At 35.7% G+C, this 20458-nt stretch overlaps 1 protein-coding gene across 2 annotated transcripts in view; it reads left to right on the top strand.

Annotated features, from left to right (window-relative positions):
* ort (glycine receptor ora transientless) overlaps window positions 1-20033 on the top strand; it is a 133179-nt gene extending 113146 nt beyond the window's left edge. Inside the window, exons 6-10 of one of the 2 annotated variants that reach the window (XM_089649207.1) lie at window positions 7183-7317; window positions 7902-8002; window positions 9658-9818; window positions 10854-10947; window positions 14013-20033. In XM_089649207.1, the coding sequence (XP_089505333.1) occupies window positions 7183-7317; window positions 7902-8002; window positions 9658-9818; window positions 10854-10947; window positions 14013-14180 (659 nt within the window). In that variant the 3' untranslated portion in view covers window positions 14181-20033. Of the gene's footprint in view, window positions 1-7182; window positions 7318-7901; window positions 8003-9657; window positions 9819-10853; window positions 10948-12724; window positions 13532-14012 lie in introns of those variants that run through there. The other variant, XM_089649206.1, reaches the window with a different exon arrangement.
* Window positions 20034-20458: the final 425 nt, after the last annotated feature.

The raw sequence follows: 20458 nt of genomic DNA, 5'->3' as shown, positions 1-20458 counted from the left end.
AAAGTTGTGTATATTGACAGCTTTTCTGACACCTTGGAGGCCGCCAACCAACTTTTGGAATCATATTCTGACCGTGCTAGAAAATATCGCTAACTAACCATACGATGACGGATTTCGTCAATGTGGTATTGATGTAAGGTTTTATCGATTTACCGTGCTAGATACCTGTTGTGTTCCCACAAACAGTTCTCCAACTCGTCGTAGAAGAAGATTTTAGAGAATAAGTTCTTTATATTAAAACAGGGATTTATTCAATACTTCGCGTATTACAAGAGTGACTTCGATGGTCGACCTAACTAGGAGCTGGCTAAATGAGATCTGCAAACACCATGTTTGTCTGGAAGCAGCCTAACTGGCCCTAGCGACTACTGACTACTAGCTGCCATCTTGCGGACTTCCAAGTAAGCTCTATGCACTGCCCTCTATGAGTGCACCTGTGAAGCTCTTAGCTAACTCACTTCCCAACATACCGAAATGCAGAGCTAATCTAAGTTTTGCAGTTTTGTTTTTTAAAATGCAGAGCTAATCTAATCTAAAATTTGTCGAGGTTTAATTGGCACAGTTTCAAATTAATGTTTCCCGCGAGTGTTGCCAATTCACTTCCTAACATACCGAAATGCAGAGCTAATCTAAGTTGAAGATGAGCGAGGGAGCGACCAAAATCTCCTACGCACGAAGCGGAAGTGTTCCACTAAGCTTGTGTTGTGATGGAGGACTTAGAACTTTGCCAGTCGAGGAATTGAACTCACAGAGTGAGAACTCGGCATCCGACCGGTCCCATCCTTTATATCGCAACACATTTAGACGAAAAATGCAAATAATATTCATGTCCTGGGAATTTTGGACAAAAATTTCAGCGGAGTATTTGAAATTTCCCGAGCCTTTTTTTTTAACTCACTTCATTTAAAAAAATATTCAACGTATTCTGTTCTGTTTTGTAACAGGGTTCAGCGAAAAACTTTAGTCTTTCATCAAAATTTTGAAAAAGCTACCCAAAATGTTTAGTTTGTTGATGCAACCATGTGCATCTTCCTCTATTATATGTTCCTGCATTCCTCCACCTGTCCCTGTCTGACAGTGTGGAGTATCTACATACATACAGTGACATTCCAAAATTTGTACAAACCAGTCTGTTAAGAAAGTCTGTTCCGTGAACATGGTAAGTGCGTGCATAGTATCGAATCTATTACGGAAACTTGTGCAGTGATTAGCACCCACGGTGTCACGCAACAAGACATGTATCAGAAGAGCAGCGGTAAGTTCAGAATCCCTTCCCAATTCTAACTGTTAACCAAAATAGTTGTGCCAAGTTGACACGTTGTAATTATTGATTACAGTCACAATTTGATTGCACCTTTCATGCATTTCAAAGGTTGATATTGTGATAAAATGTATTATGATTTCAAAATCTGTATTACAAAACACCAAGGGGTTTCGTGGCAAACTTTTTTCTGTCTATTTTAAATCAGCCGCCCAAAATGGCAAGTATTTTTCACTACGTTTTTTCAATATTTCAGAGTAAAAATTGAAAGCATTTATTAGTTTGGCCTTGGAGTTAAAATTTTGGAAAAATTTTCGACATAAAAAATAGGTTTTCGACATCACCCACTGTAAAGTCTCAAGCTGTATGTACAATATGTACATATCCCCTGCGGCCCGCGAATATACTGAAAACGGATGAATTGGCCTGGCTTATTTGTTTATTTGCCTATTTGACTCCTTTGATGTAAGTAGAAAACCGACAAGAGCTCCGTAACGCGTATTAGGTATTTGCTATATTTGTTGAATAGGCAAATAGGGCTAATATTTTGTCAAATATACTGTTCAAACATGACAGTTGTTGCCAAATATGCAAAATATAATATAATAGTGAAGTGCCACCATAAGGCCAATATTTTGTCAAATATTCTGTCATGGCGATTGGTTGTCAAATATGCCAAAATACGCGAATGCAATAGGGAAGTTTTTTAAAATTTTTATTTATTTATTTCCTCAAAAAAATTACAGAATATATAATATATCATTAGTAAGTAAAATACCTATATGTAAATTAGTAACAATGACATTGTTGAAAAACTAATGTTACAATAATAGAACAGTTTCTAATAGTAGAAAAAGTAAATATGTAAATAAGAGTGTTATATAGATATGGCATAATATACTATATTTTAAGTTGTGCATAACCTTCCTCACTAGGCGAACCTGTATTGAGGCAGATTTTTTAGTTAATTATTTCTCTCATTTTGTCTATGGTTTACTTATAAATCTTTAATATAGGTTCCTATACAGCAATACATTATTTTCGGTTACATTTTTATTAGCATATACACAATACAAATACAGCAAGTTTTAGCACAATACGTACTACAATAAATATCAATGATAAGGCGCTTGGTTAAGTACATTATTGTTTGCATATACACAATACAAATACAGCAAGTTTTATCACTATACATACTACAATAACTATCAGTGACAAGGAGTTTGGGTGAGGACACCAGTATATGCTCGATCATTTGGATAAATTTTAACATTTTTATTTAAACTTTTTCTGTGTTTGACTCAGTTTAATATTTTCTGGGAGCATGTTGAATATTTTTGTGGCAAAGTATCTAAAGCTACGATGACCAATAGTGAAGTGCCAACGTAAGGCCAATATTTTGACAAATATACTGTCCATACATGGCGATTGGTTGCCAAAAATGCGAAATACGAGTATGCGAATGGCCAGGTGAAGTTCCACCATTAGGATAAGGAATTATCCTTATGGCGGTTCAAAAATGCATCCAATTTCTGCGCTAGTCACATAAGCCACCGTCCTGAGGGTCGATATTGTCATCAACCTTAAAATTAACGATTATGTCCCTGTCATTAATATTTATTTTCAGAATTGTAGGTGGTAGTATAGAGTTGAATTTCATATACCTAAGAGAACTACTCGTTCCAAAATCATGTTTAACCCTTAAATGCATGATTTATTTATTTTTCTGGAAAAAAAAATATTTTGTAGATGCATATGAAAGGAAATATAAAGAATTTTATTTTTTTGTAATTTTTTAATAATATTTGATTAAAAAAAAATTGTTGCAGGTTTACAACACCATGTATTTAATAAAAATTAATATGAATAATTTACGTATGAAAAAAAATAAAAACCTAAAAAAAAATCTCAAAACTAATAAGTGTACCGGAAAAATACGAGCTATTACATATAAGTATTGTGTATTATTGTATCTACTTACCTAAGAAAATCAAAATAATAACAGCAAAACAAAACTGTAATTCTAACCTCCAACCAATTTTCGAGAATCTTCACTTTGTTAAAGAAAAAGTGACATTTGACATTCGCGAAAGAAAAAAAAGGTGATGCCACTCGATAAAATATATTACCGTGAACTTGATAATTCTAAAACGGCATGCATTAAGTATACACCAAAGAGTTAAAGGTGGTTTGAACGGTATGTTGCAGTTTTGCAACAGTATGCATTTAAGGGTTAAATGAAACAACACGAGGACTGAGCATTTCAAACACTCGCGTGTACCTAGATTACATGAAATTAGTAGCACATACGCAGAGGTGGTGGACCTATTTAACTGCACGGAATGTAGATACAAGAAGGCTATACTATCATGTTTTTTCAATCAATACATATATTAAACTATTTGAATCTGCTCTGCTTTCTAAACTCTCGCCTGAGATTAACAAAGTTATTTCACATCGTCAACATGGTTTCATGGCAAAAAGATCTACTTTTACAAACTTGATGATCTATCAGGAATACCTATTTAATACAATGCAAAAGCGTCTTCAAACAGACGTAGTGTATACTGACTTTAGTAAGGCATTCGACAAAGTCTCACATAAAATTCTCATACATAAACTTAGTGCCCTTGGAATAACAGGGAATATTTTGAGATGGTTTGAGAGTTATCTGCATAAAAGAAAAATATGTGTTAAACTCAACTCACACTATTCACACCAGTTCGAAGTCTTTACCGGCGTCCCACAGGGGTCTCATTTAGGACCAGTACTATTTTTATTGTTTATCAATGATATAACTACGGTTTTTGATGGAGTCATGATTCTTTTTTGTTGTTTGTTTTTGGGGTGTTATGCCGTGTTGCGCTAACTCCTTCTTTAGCCGACGTTTCGGACAGCGTTGCAGTGTCCATCATCAGGGCAGATCCGGTAGATCCGAAGATGTGATCGACCGGATCTGCCCTGATGATGGACACTGCAACGCTGTCCGAAACGTCGGCTAAAGAAGGAGTTAGCGCAACACGGCATAACACCCCAAAAACAAACAACAAAAATGCTTTTGGCCGTGAGAATCTAAAAACTTACCTGAGTCATGATTCTCTTATTTGCAGATGATCTCAAAATTTATAAAACCATTACAAATATTCATGACTGTTACGTACTACAATTTAATCTTGTGAGGCTACAAGAGTGGTGCACCCACAATGAACTATTTCTCAATATTGATAAATGTCAAACGATAACTTTTTCCCGAATCAAAAATCCCATTACGCATCAATATAGCATCAACAACATTTTCCTAAAAAGAGTTGAGAATATTAAGGATCTTGGTATTATTTTTGACAGGCAACTAACATTTGTTCCTCATATAAACGAAATAACCAACAAGGCCATGAAATATTTGGGTTTTATATTAAGGACAACGAAAGATTTTAAATTAATAAATTCCTTCAAACTGCTATTCACTGGTTTAGTTATAAGTAATCTAGAGTATAACTCAACAATCTGGTCCTCATTTTATAAGATTCACCAATTAAAAATTGAAAGAGTGCAACATAAATTTCTGCGATTTATTAATTATAAATTAGGAATTCCAAACGAATATCTTAATTACACTTTCCTCATGAACTTACTAAATTTAACCGATTTATCATTGAGACGCACAGTGTGCGACTTAGTATCTCTTTTCAAAATTTCGAATGGCAGACTGGACGCCATTGATTTGACGAGTCTTATATCGCTCCGTGTACCTACGCGCGACACTCGACAGACCGCTCTATATAATGTTCCCATATCTGCTAACAATTATTTTCAAAACTCACCTATTCAAAGACTTCACATACTCGGTAATAAGTATAGCTCAATTGATGTTTATCATCACCAATCAGTATACAAACTAAAATACAGTATACTAGAATGTTTGTAACAGATTCATAATTTTTTTTTCAAACGTATATTTTATTGTTTCATTAACTAAGCTTTGTTTTGTAAAATTCCCAATCGGGCAAAATAAAGATTGATGATTACAAAGATGGTTTACAACAAACTGTAGTGTTTATCTTTATAATAATAATAACAAACTTACTTGTCTTGTGTGTATTACCTACTTACATTATTGTACTCTTGTAACTACACTATATTTATATAAACTTATCGAACTCATTGTCCAAATTCCAATAACACCGTAACTATATACTTGAATTGTATCTACTTAACTACCTACCTATATCTGTTATATTTTTCTCAAGTTTATGTATTAGTTTAACCTATGTTCTGTAAAATATTCAACCGACGTACTTTGTACAATAAACTTTGCTTGCTTATGTTTATAAAATAATAACACCATAACAATAACCCTACACATTGTTATGTAAGTTCATACTCAATTTATTATGCTATGTAATTAAAATATTTTATAATGCTACTGAACAACAAAACCCATAACATGTATATGTAAAAGCCTTCTAAGCGTTAATAAAATGAAATAAAAATAAAATAAAAATATATTAATACTCAGTTTCTTTGTTTTTTTTCGGTGGGCATTTATGCGAAAAGCGACCGCTCTCCCCCTCAATTCGATACGACTCGAGGTTCGTTTAGGCGTGCGAGAAAAAATTTTGCCTTTCATTTGTTTCGGGCTTCAGGCGAAAAGCGACCGAGACGCCTCTCTGTCGGCATAGAATCCGAGGTTCAATTCGGTCTGGAAAAACCGAAAAAACGAGTCAGCCGGAGTTTATATGGAAATAATTCCCGACCGACTCGACCGGATTCGTTCGGGGCTAGATGTCGACAAAAATTTGAGGAACCTCTGGCTGCGGAAACTGGAAGCGCTCGCGGCGCGCTATACTAAAGCACCGCAGTACTCTCTTCGGCCGCCGGGATGGCCTCTCAGGCAAAAATTTGAATTTGTCGAGGTTTAATTGGCACAGTTTCAAATTAATGTTTTCCGCGAGTGTTGCCACAAGCACGGTTTCGAAACGGCCAAATTTTGATGCATTTTCTCAATGTTTTGTTTTCATCGATCACCACCGATCTGTAAAACTTTTTTTTCTTCACCGTTTATATTTTTATTCAATTCCGAACGCACCCCAAACGCGAAATGATCAAAAAAATTTCGTGCGCCTCTTTTGCTCGAAAATGTTTCGTTTTTCGCATTACTCTAACGTAAACTAAAAAGACGATTGATTTTGATCGAGCGTAGGGTCTAATTTAATCAGGTAAGTGACTTAATAAACGAAATTAAAATTAAAAGTGCGTATTTTTCCGTCTCCCCCGACATAATAACTCAAGTTTTGAATTAATAAAGCTAAATCCATTTATTTGAAAGTGAAATATTGCGTTTTACCGTGAAGCGGAATTCGTAACCTTTACCACATTTTTTAATTTAAAAGTTTTTAAATTTTGCGTGTTAATTGAGCAATGCTTTTTCCAAAATAAAACTCCCTGGGACTTTTCAAGAGTGTCGCTGACAAAAACCGTACATACGATATGGGTATCAAATTACGCGTCTCGACCTACACAACCCGAACGGCTCGGTGAAAAAATGATCAGTAAGCTCTTCGGCACATTTTTTTCTTTAATTTTTCTTTCCCACACTCCTGGCTTCATTTACATTCAAACACTACACCACGCACCACATTTTTACCCATTAGTTGCCTGCAACGGGCGAAAAGCTAGTATTGATTAAACCTTAGTTTACTTATAAGTTTTGCATGTATACATTTATAACCTTTCTGTTCATTTTATCCTTTCTGATGGCGTTGTATGATTTATTGTTTTTATTATATTTTACAGTTGACGAAAAAGTCGTAAATTTTAAGGTTATGGACAATATCCCCCCTCAGACGGGTGGCTTGATGACACTTGGGAACCGCCACAGCATGATTTGTAGGAAGGTACTAAATTTACGTCGTTATTTTCAGTATCACACACCACTGATGACATGGTGTTCCAATGGGATCCAGACGTACCGCTGGTGGTGGACGAGAATATAGAACTACCACAGCTGCAGCTGGTGCAGAACAGGACGGCTGACTGCACGCAGGTCTACTCAACCGGTCAGTACACTGCAGGCAGTTGGGCACTCCTGACTCCTGATCACAACACCCAAACCCCCAGCGGAAACCGTTCTGAACGGAGCTTTTAGGCTATTATTATTCCTTCACACAGGAGGCCCTGAGGAAAATAATTGGCATTTTGTAGAATGGAGGTTTCACAGTCGAGCTGTTGAACTCAAGAACGGGTCTTAGAAGCAACCCGTTCTCATGTGACAAATGTCAACTGTGTACATTGTACATAATTGGGCGCGTGTTTGGCGTGTTTCCTGACTATGCACCGGTGCTGAAGGAATAAATAACGCTAGTTAATCACAGCATCTTCCAATTTAATACTACTCTCCCAGAGAAGCATTAACCTGTTCTTGGAAAAGGATTAATTACATTAAAAATAAGAAGATTACTTAAGATGGTTTATATGTAAATATGAACGATTGAGATAGCATGATTATTATAGTTGATATTCAAAAGAAGTTTGTTTAAATTTTTACTTTAATTCATTAATTATAATGTCATCTCGAATTGCAAACCTAATTTAGGAAAACCTTAGAATTTATTTTAAATAATAATAATAAGCGTTTTTTTAGGAAATTTCACGTGCCTTGAGGTGATATTTGTGCTAAAGAGGCGTCTTGGATACCACTTGTTCAACACATACATCCCCACCTGCCTCATCGTCATCATGTCTGTAAGTACTCAAATGACACATTACTTTGTCGGCGGCGTGGCGCTTCAGTCCTTTTAGAGTAAGGGTGGGGAACCTGCGTCCCGCGAGCACTTTCGGTGCGGCCCGCGAGCACTTTCGGTGCGGCCTGCGAACACTTTCGGCGCGCCCCGCTACCACTTTCGGTGCGGCCCGCGAACACTTTCGGCGCGCCCCGCTACCACTTTCGGTGCGGCCCGCGAACACTTTCGGTGCGGCCCGCGAGCACTTTCGGCGCGGCCCGCGAACACTTTCGGCGCGGCCCGCTACCACATTCGGTGCGGCCCGCGAATACTTTCGGTGCGGCCCGCGAACACTTTCGGCGCGGCCCGCTAGCACTTTCGATGCGGATTTCGATTCGACCACAAAATGAAGAGTATAAAAAAATTACTTTCAGAACACGTGAACGGTTTTCTTTCACAGGGTTTCAGATACATTTTAAAGACATTATCACAAAACCAGTTTTGTGTTCAGAATGTAATAATAAAATTACAGTTGTGGATCCATCTGCAGAAGCATTTCAAAAGAAACCATTCTCGTGTTTGAAGTGCAGTTATAAAATTCTAGTTGCAGACTCTGTGCTGCAAAATTAGGAAGGAACCATTTTCGCGTTGTAAGTGTAGTTTTAATTAGAGTTCGGAACTCTCACTAGAATTAACTCAAAACCAGTTAAAACCAGTTTTGTGTTAAGAATGTAACGATAAAATTTCAGTTGTATATTCATCTGCTGATGCATTCTGAAGAAAAAAATCAGTTATAAAATTCGAGATGAACATTGGTGGTGCAAAAATCGGAGGAAACCATTTTCGTGGGGTGGGTGCAGTTTTAATCAAAGCTGGGGACTCACACAAAGATTCAATGTTAAGTTAAAAGCAGTTTTGTTCCCTAATTCCAGTTGCGGATTCATCTGCTGACCCATTTCAAAGGAAACCATTCGAATGTCCCGATCGGAGTTTAAATTCTAGTTTCACACACTATGCTGCAGAATTCCGAGGAAAACCATTTGCTTGTTTCGCAACTCTGTTTCGTTCTGTTCAAGATTGCTCTTCCCACCATGACCATTGGCAAGTTAGACCTGTAGGCTGAGAGATAGAACAGTCTATGGTGTGGGTGACGGAGATAACCACCGGGAACATGGAAATGATGCTCTCCATGATAGTCGAGTTTTAAAATCGTCCACGAATTAGTCTGAAGAAATGTGTACACTTCTTCTGACCCGCAGAAAATATGTGCAAACTAATATTACGCAACATGAAAATGTTCCCAATTATCCTACGAGAAGTTGCCGAGATTTAAGGCTTCCCAAAACTAAACTTAATCTTACCTTCCCACTAACCATTGTGATTCATATGGGACAAAATCTTTATAATAACTTACCAAAAGCATTAAAGACAGCCACAAGTCTTTGGCAATTTTCGTAGTATATGTGCTATATATTCTGCTGAAAAAGATGGTTCATTTTGAGCTTATCCTAGAGAAAGTCAGCAGGATGGAGCCACAGGTATTGACCATACTCTCTTAGGTAGAGAAATCTCCAGGACTCCATTCTAATATGCTAACAGACAGCCCTTCGCTGCCCGCGGGCACCATCAAAGTTTCTGTCTTTCCAAGATCTTTAATAAACGATTGTTCTATTCCAGTGGGTTTCCTTCTGGATAAAGCCAGAAGCCGCTCCAGCACGAGTGACCCTGGGAGTCACCTCGCTCCTGACGCTGTCCACCCAGCATGCCAAGTCCCAGGCCTCGCTGCCGCCAGTCTCCTACCTCAAGGCGGTGGATGCCTTCATGTCCGTCTGCACAGTGTTAGTATTATCAAACTACCGGCTGCGCCAATATTATTTGCTTATTTAGTGAGAACACTTTGATTGATTATAACACCGTTCTTTCTTTTCTTAACACATTCCGAAAAACAGAGGTTCGTTATATGACACATGTCTTTTGTCAACGGACACTTATTTTGTGAAGTCGATAAAATAAGTGAAATACAATAGCACATATCAGTACTACATATTTGCTTAAAAATAATTATTTCCTTTTGATTAAAAAAATAATTTTGCAGTTTGGGTATTTTGGCCTCAAATACAAATTTATGTGAAAAGAGCCGCCCAGCCGTTCCTCTTAAGAAATGACGAAAATCATGGTTTGAGTCCTAGCTGTTAGTTTAATGCAGTGTCTGTTCGTAGCTTATCGCATTGGGAGTCCAATGTTGGTGTTTATATATGCCAACAAAACTTCTGTAAACTGTATATCAAAAATAATATAAATAAATTAATATATATTTTCCCAAAATCATCACATCACTACATCAGAGATTAGCGACCTAGCAAGACGCAATTTGGCGTCTGCGTCTAAATAATATGTGTTGTAAAAAGTTTTTTTAAATGCAAAAATCACAATTTACCCAAGAAACTATTTGTTTTGTTATATAAAAAGGTACCTACAACTAGTAGTTAACTTATTTTATAAAATGCTTTTAGCGTGAAAATAACAGAAAAACATCTAGCGATTCTTGCCAAATACTATTCTGTACAAATCTCATAACACCCAGAAAGCTAACAGATTCCTTGCACGCTTGGACGGTTTACCGCTGAAGCGCCATGGGTGCAGAATTCATAACGCACATATGAGATTAATTTCAGAATAGTTTTCGGGCAGTATTACTACAGACATTAATACAGGCGGATTTTCTAGCACAGAATTTGAATGCACTATTCAATGTGTGATAAAGTGTGGTAAAATAAAATTATAATACAAGTTTGTCTTATTTTCTACATTATTCTTTGAACGTATTTTTGAGAAAACCGCCACTGTTTGATAGATAATTTGTTGTATTTTAGGTTCGTGTTTATGGCCCTGATGGAGTACTGCTTGGTGAACGTAGTCCTTGGAGACTCGGATGCTCCGAAGCCACCTCCTCCAGAACCACCAAAGGTGATTAGCGTTTTACACTTTCTTGGGGCCGATTGTTTAGCCGATATATAAAAAGGTTTCCGTAATCCGTCGATTATTAGTCCGTTTTAGCTTTTGAACGAATTGTGATTGGCCAAAAATTGGCGTTGAATATCAAAAAACAAAATGAAGTTGATTGGCGCCTTGATTACAATGTTACATTTGAATATTGACGAAACAACTGGCCCTTACCGTCGTCCAATTGATGATATCGTAGCTCCCATCGCCAATCCTCATCTCTCACTTTTACCATTTTCAAAACACGTGATCAACATCCTTATTCAGTAGGAGTCATTTGCGACACATAAGCATGGTAGATATTTACTTACATATTTCCAGGGTGGCAGATACTCTCATCACCTCCCTGGTTAATGACCATTCAGAATGGAGATGTTGCTTGAAATGGCTTTAGCTGTGTTTTGTGATCAGATATGAATAGCCAGGTAACAGAAACAGAAAATTACAAATGGGAATGTCACAGTTCCACTGGCTTCCGACAGTTGAGAGGCGTTTGGCTTTATGCGGTAATCACTTTAAAAACACATAAACGGATATTTTTATCCATTTCCCTGTTTTCTAATTAACTGTGCCATAATCCCACACACTTCCGTGGGTAAATTTGTTGTGGTATTCACAAAAAACCCAAATATTCCCTTCTCATCGAAGCTATTGTTTTTAAGTTTAAATTCCAACATGAACCAGTTTCTTTGTGTTCGTTTTCAGTTTTCATTCTTACTCTCACAAGTTTTCCTGTGGTCGTTTCACGTTTTAATTCCAGCATGGACCAATTTCTCTGTGTTCGTTTTAAGTTTTCATTCCTACATTCACCAGTTTCATTGTGCTCGTTTTATGTTTTAATTCCAACATGAACCAGTTTTTTTCTGTTCGTTTTAAGTTTTCATTCCTACATTCATCATTTTCCTTGTGGTCGTTTTATGGTTTATTTCCAACCTGCATCAGTTTCTTTGTGTTCGTTTTCAGTTTTCATTCCTACAGTCAAAAGTTTCCTTGTGGTCGTTTAGTGGTTTATTTCAAACATGCATCATTTTCTTTGTGTTCGTTTTACGTTTTCATTCCTACATTCACCATTTTCCTTGTGGTCATTTTACATTTTAATTCCAACATGAACCAGTTTCTTTGTGTTCGTTTTTAGTTTTTATTCCTACATTCACTAGTTTCCTTGTGGTCGTTTTACGTTTTAATTCCAACATTCACCGTTTTCTTTGTGTTCGTTTTAAGTTTTCATTCGTACATTCACCAGTTTCCTTGTGGTCGTTTTACGTTTTAATTCCAACATGCACTATTTTCTTTGTGTTCTTTTAAGTTTTCATACCTACATTCACCAGTTTTCTTGTGGTCATTTTACGTTTTAAATCCAACATGTACCAGTTGTGTTGTGTTTATTTATGATTTAATTCTAACATTCACTACTTTATTTCTGTTCATTTACGTTTTAATTCCAACACCAGTTTCTTTGTGCGTCTTCTACGTTTTTCAAACGTGTACCGGTTTATTTTTGTTAATTTTCTGTTTTAAAACATTCACCAGTTTCTATGTGTTCACTTAACGTTTTAATTCCTACATTATCCATTCTTTGTGTTCATTTTACGTTATAATTCCAACACTCACCAGTTTCTTTCTGTTGGTTTTAATTCTGACATGCCCAGTTTCTTTGGGTTAGTTGAGAGATTTAATTTCAATAGACAAGTTTCCCTCGGTTCAGTTTCTCAGTTGTAATGTGGGGTTCGTCGTGTTCAAGGAGAACGCGCTGTTCCTGAACCGGCCACCGCCCGAGCCCAAGAAGCCGAAGAAGAAAGGTGTGCCGTTCCACACGCGAAGACGATGGGCGCTCAACATCGACCGCTTTTCCCGGGTTTTCTTCCCGCTGCTCTTCTCCGTGCTGAACCTCACCTATTGGATCATGTTCTCCAAATATATATAGACTTCTGACAGAACATTGCACAAAAGTGAAGAAAAATAACAACAAACCTAACCTATTCTTTTATCATGTTCTGTTTTATCTGGTTACCCTCTATATGTTCCAGTCTTTTGAACATGTGTGAACCGGTCATAGATAATAATAGAAACAAAGGAGATGGGCCAAGAACCGTTATAAGGTTGGAGTGTTTCAAGTAACTGAAATTCAAATGTAACGTTGTCATTAAATGGCCAATCAGCGCCATTTTGTTTTATAGCATTTGAAAGGTCCCCGTTAAACGCCGGTTTAAGGTTCGTTTGATGATTGATTTGCGATCAATAGAAAAACTCAACTGCCATTTTGTTATATCTGTCAGCTGATCCCGATTTGATAGATAGATTTGTGTGTTTTGTAAATAATAATAGAACTCTCAATTCTCAAGCTAGCAAAGGATTGATATTATTTGTATTTTGTTTTCAATATTTTCGTAAATGATACATATCAGATTGAAGTGTTCATTTCATTACGAATATCAAATGATTTTTACTTACATTGAGGTATTTCAATTATTCACATTTGACATCATCACTTTTGACATCGTCACAATTGACCTCGTCACATTTATTTATTGTAATTTAAATAGAAACATCCATGTCCTCATACACTTCTTATACACATGTATTATTAAAACATTTTTAGAATAAATCAATTACATTTTTTCGTAATTTAAGTTAAAAATTGTTTACGTTTTCTTTTAATTTAGTTTCTTCTGGTAATTCGACAAATATATTTATTGCTCCGTACATTAATAACTTTTGACTCTGACTTTGGGTTTTTTTCTAATTTTTCAATTCTTTTCCTCGTCTCATGTGTCTGTTTCTGCTGCAGGTTTCAATTTTTAGTCACATTTGGCATCGTCACATTTGACATTGTAACAATTGGTATCGTCACATTTGACATGATCACATTTGGCAACGTCACAATTCATTGGTTACATTTGATAGGTCCCCGTTAAACGCCGATTCTCGGTGCCTTTTATCTTTTGGACAGATTGCGATCAGCTGACCTTTATGCTTTACATGTGATTACAATGAGTTGAAGTAAGCAAGAATGATGGTTAATGTTCAAGGAGAACGCGTTCAACCGGCCGCCCAAGAAGCCGAAGAAGAAAGGCGCCTCGGCGTACACGCGGCGCGCGAGGGCGCTCAACATCGACCGCTTCTCCCGGGTCTTCTTCCCGCTGCTCTTCTCCGTGCTCAACGCCACCTATTGGATTATGTTCTCCAAATACATCTAATCACATTCGACATCGTCACATTTGGCATCGTCAGATTTGACATCGTCACATTTGACACATTTGACATCGTCACATTTGATACCGTCATATTTGACAACATCAAATGTGACGATTACTCTTTTGAACATTTGACATCGTCATATTTGATATCGTCATATTTGACAATATCAAATGAAATGATTCATCTTCTGAACGTTTGACCTCGTCACATTTAATATCGTCATTAAATTGGACATTATCACATTTGGCGATTCAACTTTTAAACATTTGACATCGTCATATTTGACATCGTCACATTTGATATCCTCATATTTGGCGATTAACCTTTTGAACATTTGACATCCTCACATTTGACATCGTCATATTTGATATCGTCATATTTGACAATATCAAATGACATGATTCATCTTCTGAACGTTTGACCTCGTCACATTTGATATCGTCATTAAATTGGACATTATCACATTTGACGATTCAACTTTTAAACAATCGACATCGTCATATTTGACATCGTCACATTTGATATCCTCATATTTGACGATTAACCTTTTGAACATTTGACATCCTCACATTTGACATCGTCATATTTGACAATATCAAATGTGATGATTCATCTTCTGAACGTTTGACCTCGTCACATTTGATATCATCATTAAATTGGACATTATCACATTTTACGATTCAACTTTTAAACAATCGACATCGTCATATTTGACATCGTCACATTTGATATCCTCATATTTGACGATTAACCTTTTGAACATTTGACATCCTCACATTTGATATTGTCATATTTGACAATATCAAATATGATGATTCATCCTTTTGAACACTTGACATCGTCAAACTTGATATTGTCACATTTGATATCCTATTTGACAAGATAAAATTATTATTATTTGACAATATCAAATGTGATGATTCATCCTTTTGAACACTTGACATCGTCACACTTGATATTGTCACATTTGATATCCTATTTGACAAGATAAAAGTATTATTATTATTTGACAATATCAAATGTGACGATTCATATTTTGAACAGATTTTGTTTTTCTCCGTGCCCAGCTCCACCTATAGGATCATGTTCTCCAAAAATTATATAATATTTTAAATGAGATCACACGCTCCCGAGAATATTCCCTAACCTAATATAAATTCTTTAAAGTCGGGAATTTATTGATTTTAAAATGAATGTATGCAAATAATTGTGTCTGTGTGTTTATTTACGCGTAATCATATATTTTATGAGATAATGTATAGTTTATGATCAAATGGTAATTCATCTTTTGATTCCGATCAAAACTTCGGTTACCAATATGAGTCACAGCGCCCTTGAGGTGATTTTTCACGAAAACGGGGCAATATAAATCAGCCAAATATTATTATTATTATGAAGGGTTAATAAAGAAAGTGAAATTAGCTTTTCGAAATCTCCAAAAATTAATTTTTTTAGTTATTTTTTAGAAGTGAATCACTCCCCTGTTACGAATAACCTGACAATATTTGAAAAACTCCTACTACCACCACAGTAAGCGGAAAATGTTGCTTGTGTTGTGATGGAGGAATTTGGAATTGACGAGGAATTGAACACACAACGCCTGGGTGAGACTCAAACGCGATGTCAACTCGGCCACTGATCTGTCAATAATAGTAAATATATGTTACTTTCTAAGTGAACTTGGGTAAAATGTATACAATTGTAACGCATTAATTCTGCATTGGAATGAGATACGTCGTCGAAATAATGTAGTTATTTTTAACATTAACGATGTGAATTTCACTATACCTACTACTTGAAGTGAATGGTAAATTTGGAGACGCCCAAGGGAGATATGGCATAATCAATTGAATCAATTGTTCCCTATGTGGTGAACGAAGGTAGGAGAATGTATGACGCGAAAGTACATGGTAAAGTCGGTCAAGCGAGACAAATACTTATGTATGGTACAATTAGGCGGATGAAGGAAGAAAGGGTGTAATGGGAATGTATGACGTAGAAATTAATTATAGATGAAGTCGGGATATGATTAAGTTAAACAAGTAACTTTTAAAAAGTGAACTTTTCATTTCTTCAAAATAATATTATTTCCACCTTCTTTTTTTTTTAAAGCGGAGATGGTTTCAACGTAGTTCCCATGAGCACTTAGGCCATAGGCCCATTGTGCTATCTCTCATTATACCTCAATCCTTTAACAACAATTCAGTCCCTTTTATAAAGTTCAGCAGGGTTGTCATTGGGTATGTGGCTATGTCTTCTGGTTCTACTGTATGTCTCCCCAGGTATCTGAGCCTAGTTCCCACCAGGGCAGGACATTGGCACCATAGGTGAATTGGAGTCTCTTCATCCTCTTCACATTTCCATGTGTCTCCTGAGATGGCAGTGTCCCGTTAGTAGCCCTACTAGTTCCCTCAGTGAGTTTCTGTCCATATCGAGTAGTTTATTGGTTCGTCTAGGGTCTGGTCTTTTTATGAGTACTTTGGATTGTCTCATTCGATGTGACCTCTCCCATTCTTTTTTCATTTCCACCTTCAAAATTCACCCAGTTTTCAGGTACACTAGATTTTCAGCCAGCTGCAAATAAAAAAATTCTTCGGTACCTACAATTTGGTATTTTCCAAAAGTTTTGACCTGAGCACGCTGTAATTAATATTACATTTTTTTAAAACTTTATCTCCATGTCATCTTTTAGTACCATGTAGTGGGTCTTTTCGGAGAAAAGAAGGAAAGGAAGTTCTGGGGAGGAAAAAGGTATGAGGGGTGTTTAAGAATCTAGGGATCAATGTCCAGGAGGGACGGACGTATGAATCCATCTCTCCCACTGCGGTGCAAGGTGATGTGTCGAGAGAGTTCGGCCGGAGAGGTCAAAAGGTCTCCCTCAACCAGTCTCTCCCGATCCGGCCCACCACGCGGCAGGTGGGCAAACCTAGGCAAACCTCACCCCACGAACTCGGGCACCCCTGCTAAATCAACAAACGTAGCGAAACTCTTAGGGTTACCATTGGCAGGGGTGTTGGTTATCCAATAAATAGTTCCCGGGGTGGCGGTACCTGAACCCGCCGCCAAAAATGAAAACATTTGTAAATAACGTGAAATTTAATTGTAAGAGACAATATCACGGGGATTTCACCATGTAGATGAAAATTAATTCCATTTAGGCTATTTTATTTAGTCTTTGGAAAATTCTAAGATTATTATATATGCATGGAAGTTTTCCAAATATTATTATATATGTATGGGAGTTTTGAAAACATTATTATATGTGTATGGGAGTTTTCAAATGTATCCATCTAACTAAATATTTCATTCTTATTTATTGTTTTTACACAATGTAAACCGCACATTCCTAAACGGTTGGAACAGACTACTACGTTATAGTGATTTATTTAGCGCTACCTCTTTCTTTAGCCAACGCAGCATTACATCATCAAGGCAGATTTGTAGAATGGGGAGTGGGAAGGATACATCTGCCCCGATGATGGGGATTGTAATGCTGCCCGAAACGGTGGTTAAAGAAGTAATTAATTTTAAATCATTACTACTTGTTGGTTGGATCTTGTAAATATGTAAATATGCACGAAGGAATCATTCCTCTGTGGTGGGAACTCGAAACTTGGAACCTATCAACTTAGCCGGCTTGACGAAAATCTAAAATGGCATATTTTCAATCAATACAGAACATGTATTTATCAACACTTAAAAATCAACCATCTATTTTTCATTAATTTCTTTCGACAGCAAACAATCATTGAAAATATCCCATTATTGAAAAACCTTTTTTTAATTTATTGGATGTAAATTATTGAAAATGATATCAATCATTTACGAAAATAACATCAATAATTTATTGAAAATAATATCAATAATCTATTGGTAATAATATCAATAACATATTGGAAAATAATATATTAAAAATAATATCAAAATCTATTAGAAATGATATCGATAATTTATTGAAAATAATATCAAATATCTATTGGAAATAATATCAATAATTTATTGAAAATAACTTCAATCATTTATTGGTATAAATAAATTATGTCATCAAAATAGAAGGCAAATCAGTGCCAATATATTTTTTCACATTTGAAAGGTCCCAGTCAAACACCGATTATACTCGAAGGTCTAATTCAGTTTTTGAACAAATTGTGATTGGCAAAAAAGCACAAATCTTTTGTTGTTATACTTGTCTCTTGTCAGGTGATCAAAAATTGATAGAAAGCTGAATCAGAGATTAACGGGGAATTTAATTAACGGCGACCGTTCAAATGTAATAAAAAAGTTTTTTCCTCAACAGTTTTTTTAAACTTAAAAAAGCAATTTTAGTTTGATTGAGGATTGAAATTTCCTACCAAGAAACTGGAGTCGACAACTCTAGCAACCGAAACAAATCCGGATTGGATAAAACCGACATTTATTGCGTATATTAACTGCCGTTTGGGTGAATAAAATTGATAGATTGCTCTGGCATCGACAACGAGTATATCTATCGACTTTCAGCTTGATCGGATGTCGGGAAGTGGGTTAATTTCAATTTTCACTGGCAAAAAAATTGCATTAATTCATTCGCAAAAAAAAGCGTGAAATCTAAATAAATGTACTTTTAAAGAAATAACGCTGTCGCCATTAAATAACAAGAAACACCTCAAGCTGTACGAGAATAATCATATAATAATTAGTTTGGTTAAGTATTTAATTGTTAATTAATGATAATAAAACATGTTTATTTTATGTTTATCGCGTGTCCTTAGCTATTTTAATGTGTTATAGTGTAGGAACTATTAATGGTAAACACAATGGACAAAATACTGAAATAAAATACAGGAAGTTTTAATATTTTGTATAATGTTAAGTATGTAAAAGAAAATCTATTCGCTGATAATTTTGCCATTATTTAAAAACTAATATAAATATTATATTTAAATTTCATCATAAATTTTACTGTACACAACTGCTAAAAAAATAATGAAAGAAAAGTAGGTTCCATGATAACTCATCAAAATGACAATTCAACACGCCTTAAATAGTCAATAAAATCGATTAAATCCAACCAACATATAACCTACGTAGTTTTTGTTTCATTACTTTTCATGACTTTATATCAATTTTTATAGGTGTGTTGAACTGTCATTTTGATGATTTATCTGGTCACCAAAGAAATTATTATAAAATGTGTGAAAAATAAAAATTAGAATATCACCAAATATCACTAGTAGATTTCGGCTTTACGTATTATTATTATTATATAAAAAATATTATACTTTGATAAACTCTACATAGATGTCACCATAGTTTGTAAAAATATAATGTTTTTTTCAGACCAGTTTTTCAATTATTATTGTCATTATAAATTAAACCCAGTGTTCCGTGGTACAGACGAAGATGATTGGTTCAAATTCAGTTGCTACTCTGAGTAACACACGCAACATGTATCCTATTTATAACAAAAAACTAAAATTGGCAATCGCTCTAGTAGTATCAAAAAAATTAATCACGGAATGAAAAAAAATCAGGCATACATATTGTAGTGTAAATTATAGGGAGTTTACATCTCCCGAAAATAATAACAACATTACTTTTACCCACATTCATATGAGACTGGTATCACTGTGAACCTACGCGCGATACCTCGCGCGGCAAATATTTCATTTTCTCTCCAGTGGTCTAGCCGCCGGTTTAGCCCTAAATCTCCTCTAACGTACGCATCTGTTTTGTTCATAAAATTATTGTAACGTGAGTTTTGTTAAAATAAAAACTATATTGAAAATATCCGAATTCTCATTTTTACACACTGAGAGTAATCACGCAACCTTGGATTCTGCAGATTGGAGAACCATAGAATCATTCAGCCAATGACCCATTAAAATTGGCGATATTTACAATCCTCCGAAATATTATAAATATGAAAGTGTGTTTGTTTGTTTGTCCTTCTTTCACATCGCAACGGAGCGATCGAGCGACGTGATTTTTTTGTATAGGGATAGTTGGAGGACCAGGAAGTGACATAGGCTACTTTTTATCCAGAAGAAACATTTCATTCCTGTGAGAAAATTTATTTACCTATGCATATTAAACGGTTCCATGATAACTCAACACAGTGACAATTCAACACATCTTTAAAAAGTGATATAAAGTCATTAGAAACAATGAAAAAAAAATTTAAACCTAACCTAACCTACTTAACCCAGTTAATAAAGTTTTTGTTTCATCACTTTCCATGACTTTATATAACTTTTTAAAGATGTGATGAATTATCATTTTGATGATCTATCCGGTC

Source organism: Hesperophylax consimilis, chromosome 29 (assembly GCF_061612785.1).
Source record: "Hesperophylax consimilis isolate HC1 chromosome 29, BYU_Hcon_1.0, whole genome shotgun sequence".
NCBI lineage: Eukaryota > Metazoa > Arthropoda > Insecta > Trichoptera > Limnephilidae > Hesperophylax > Hesperophylax consimilis.
Note: the sequence above shows the minus strand (reverse complement) of the source record. Positions and strands in the feature narration are given on the sequence as shown.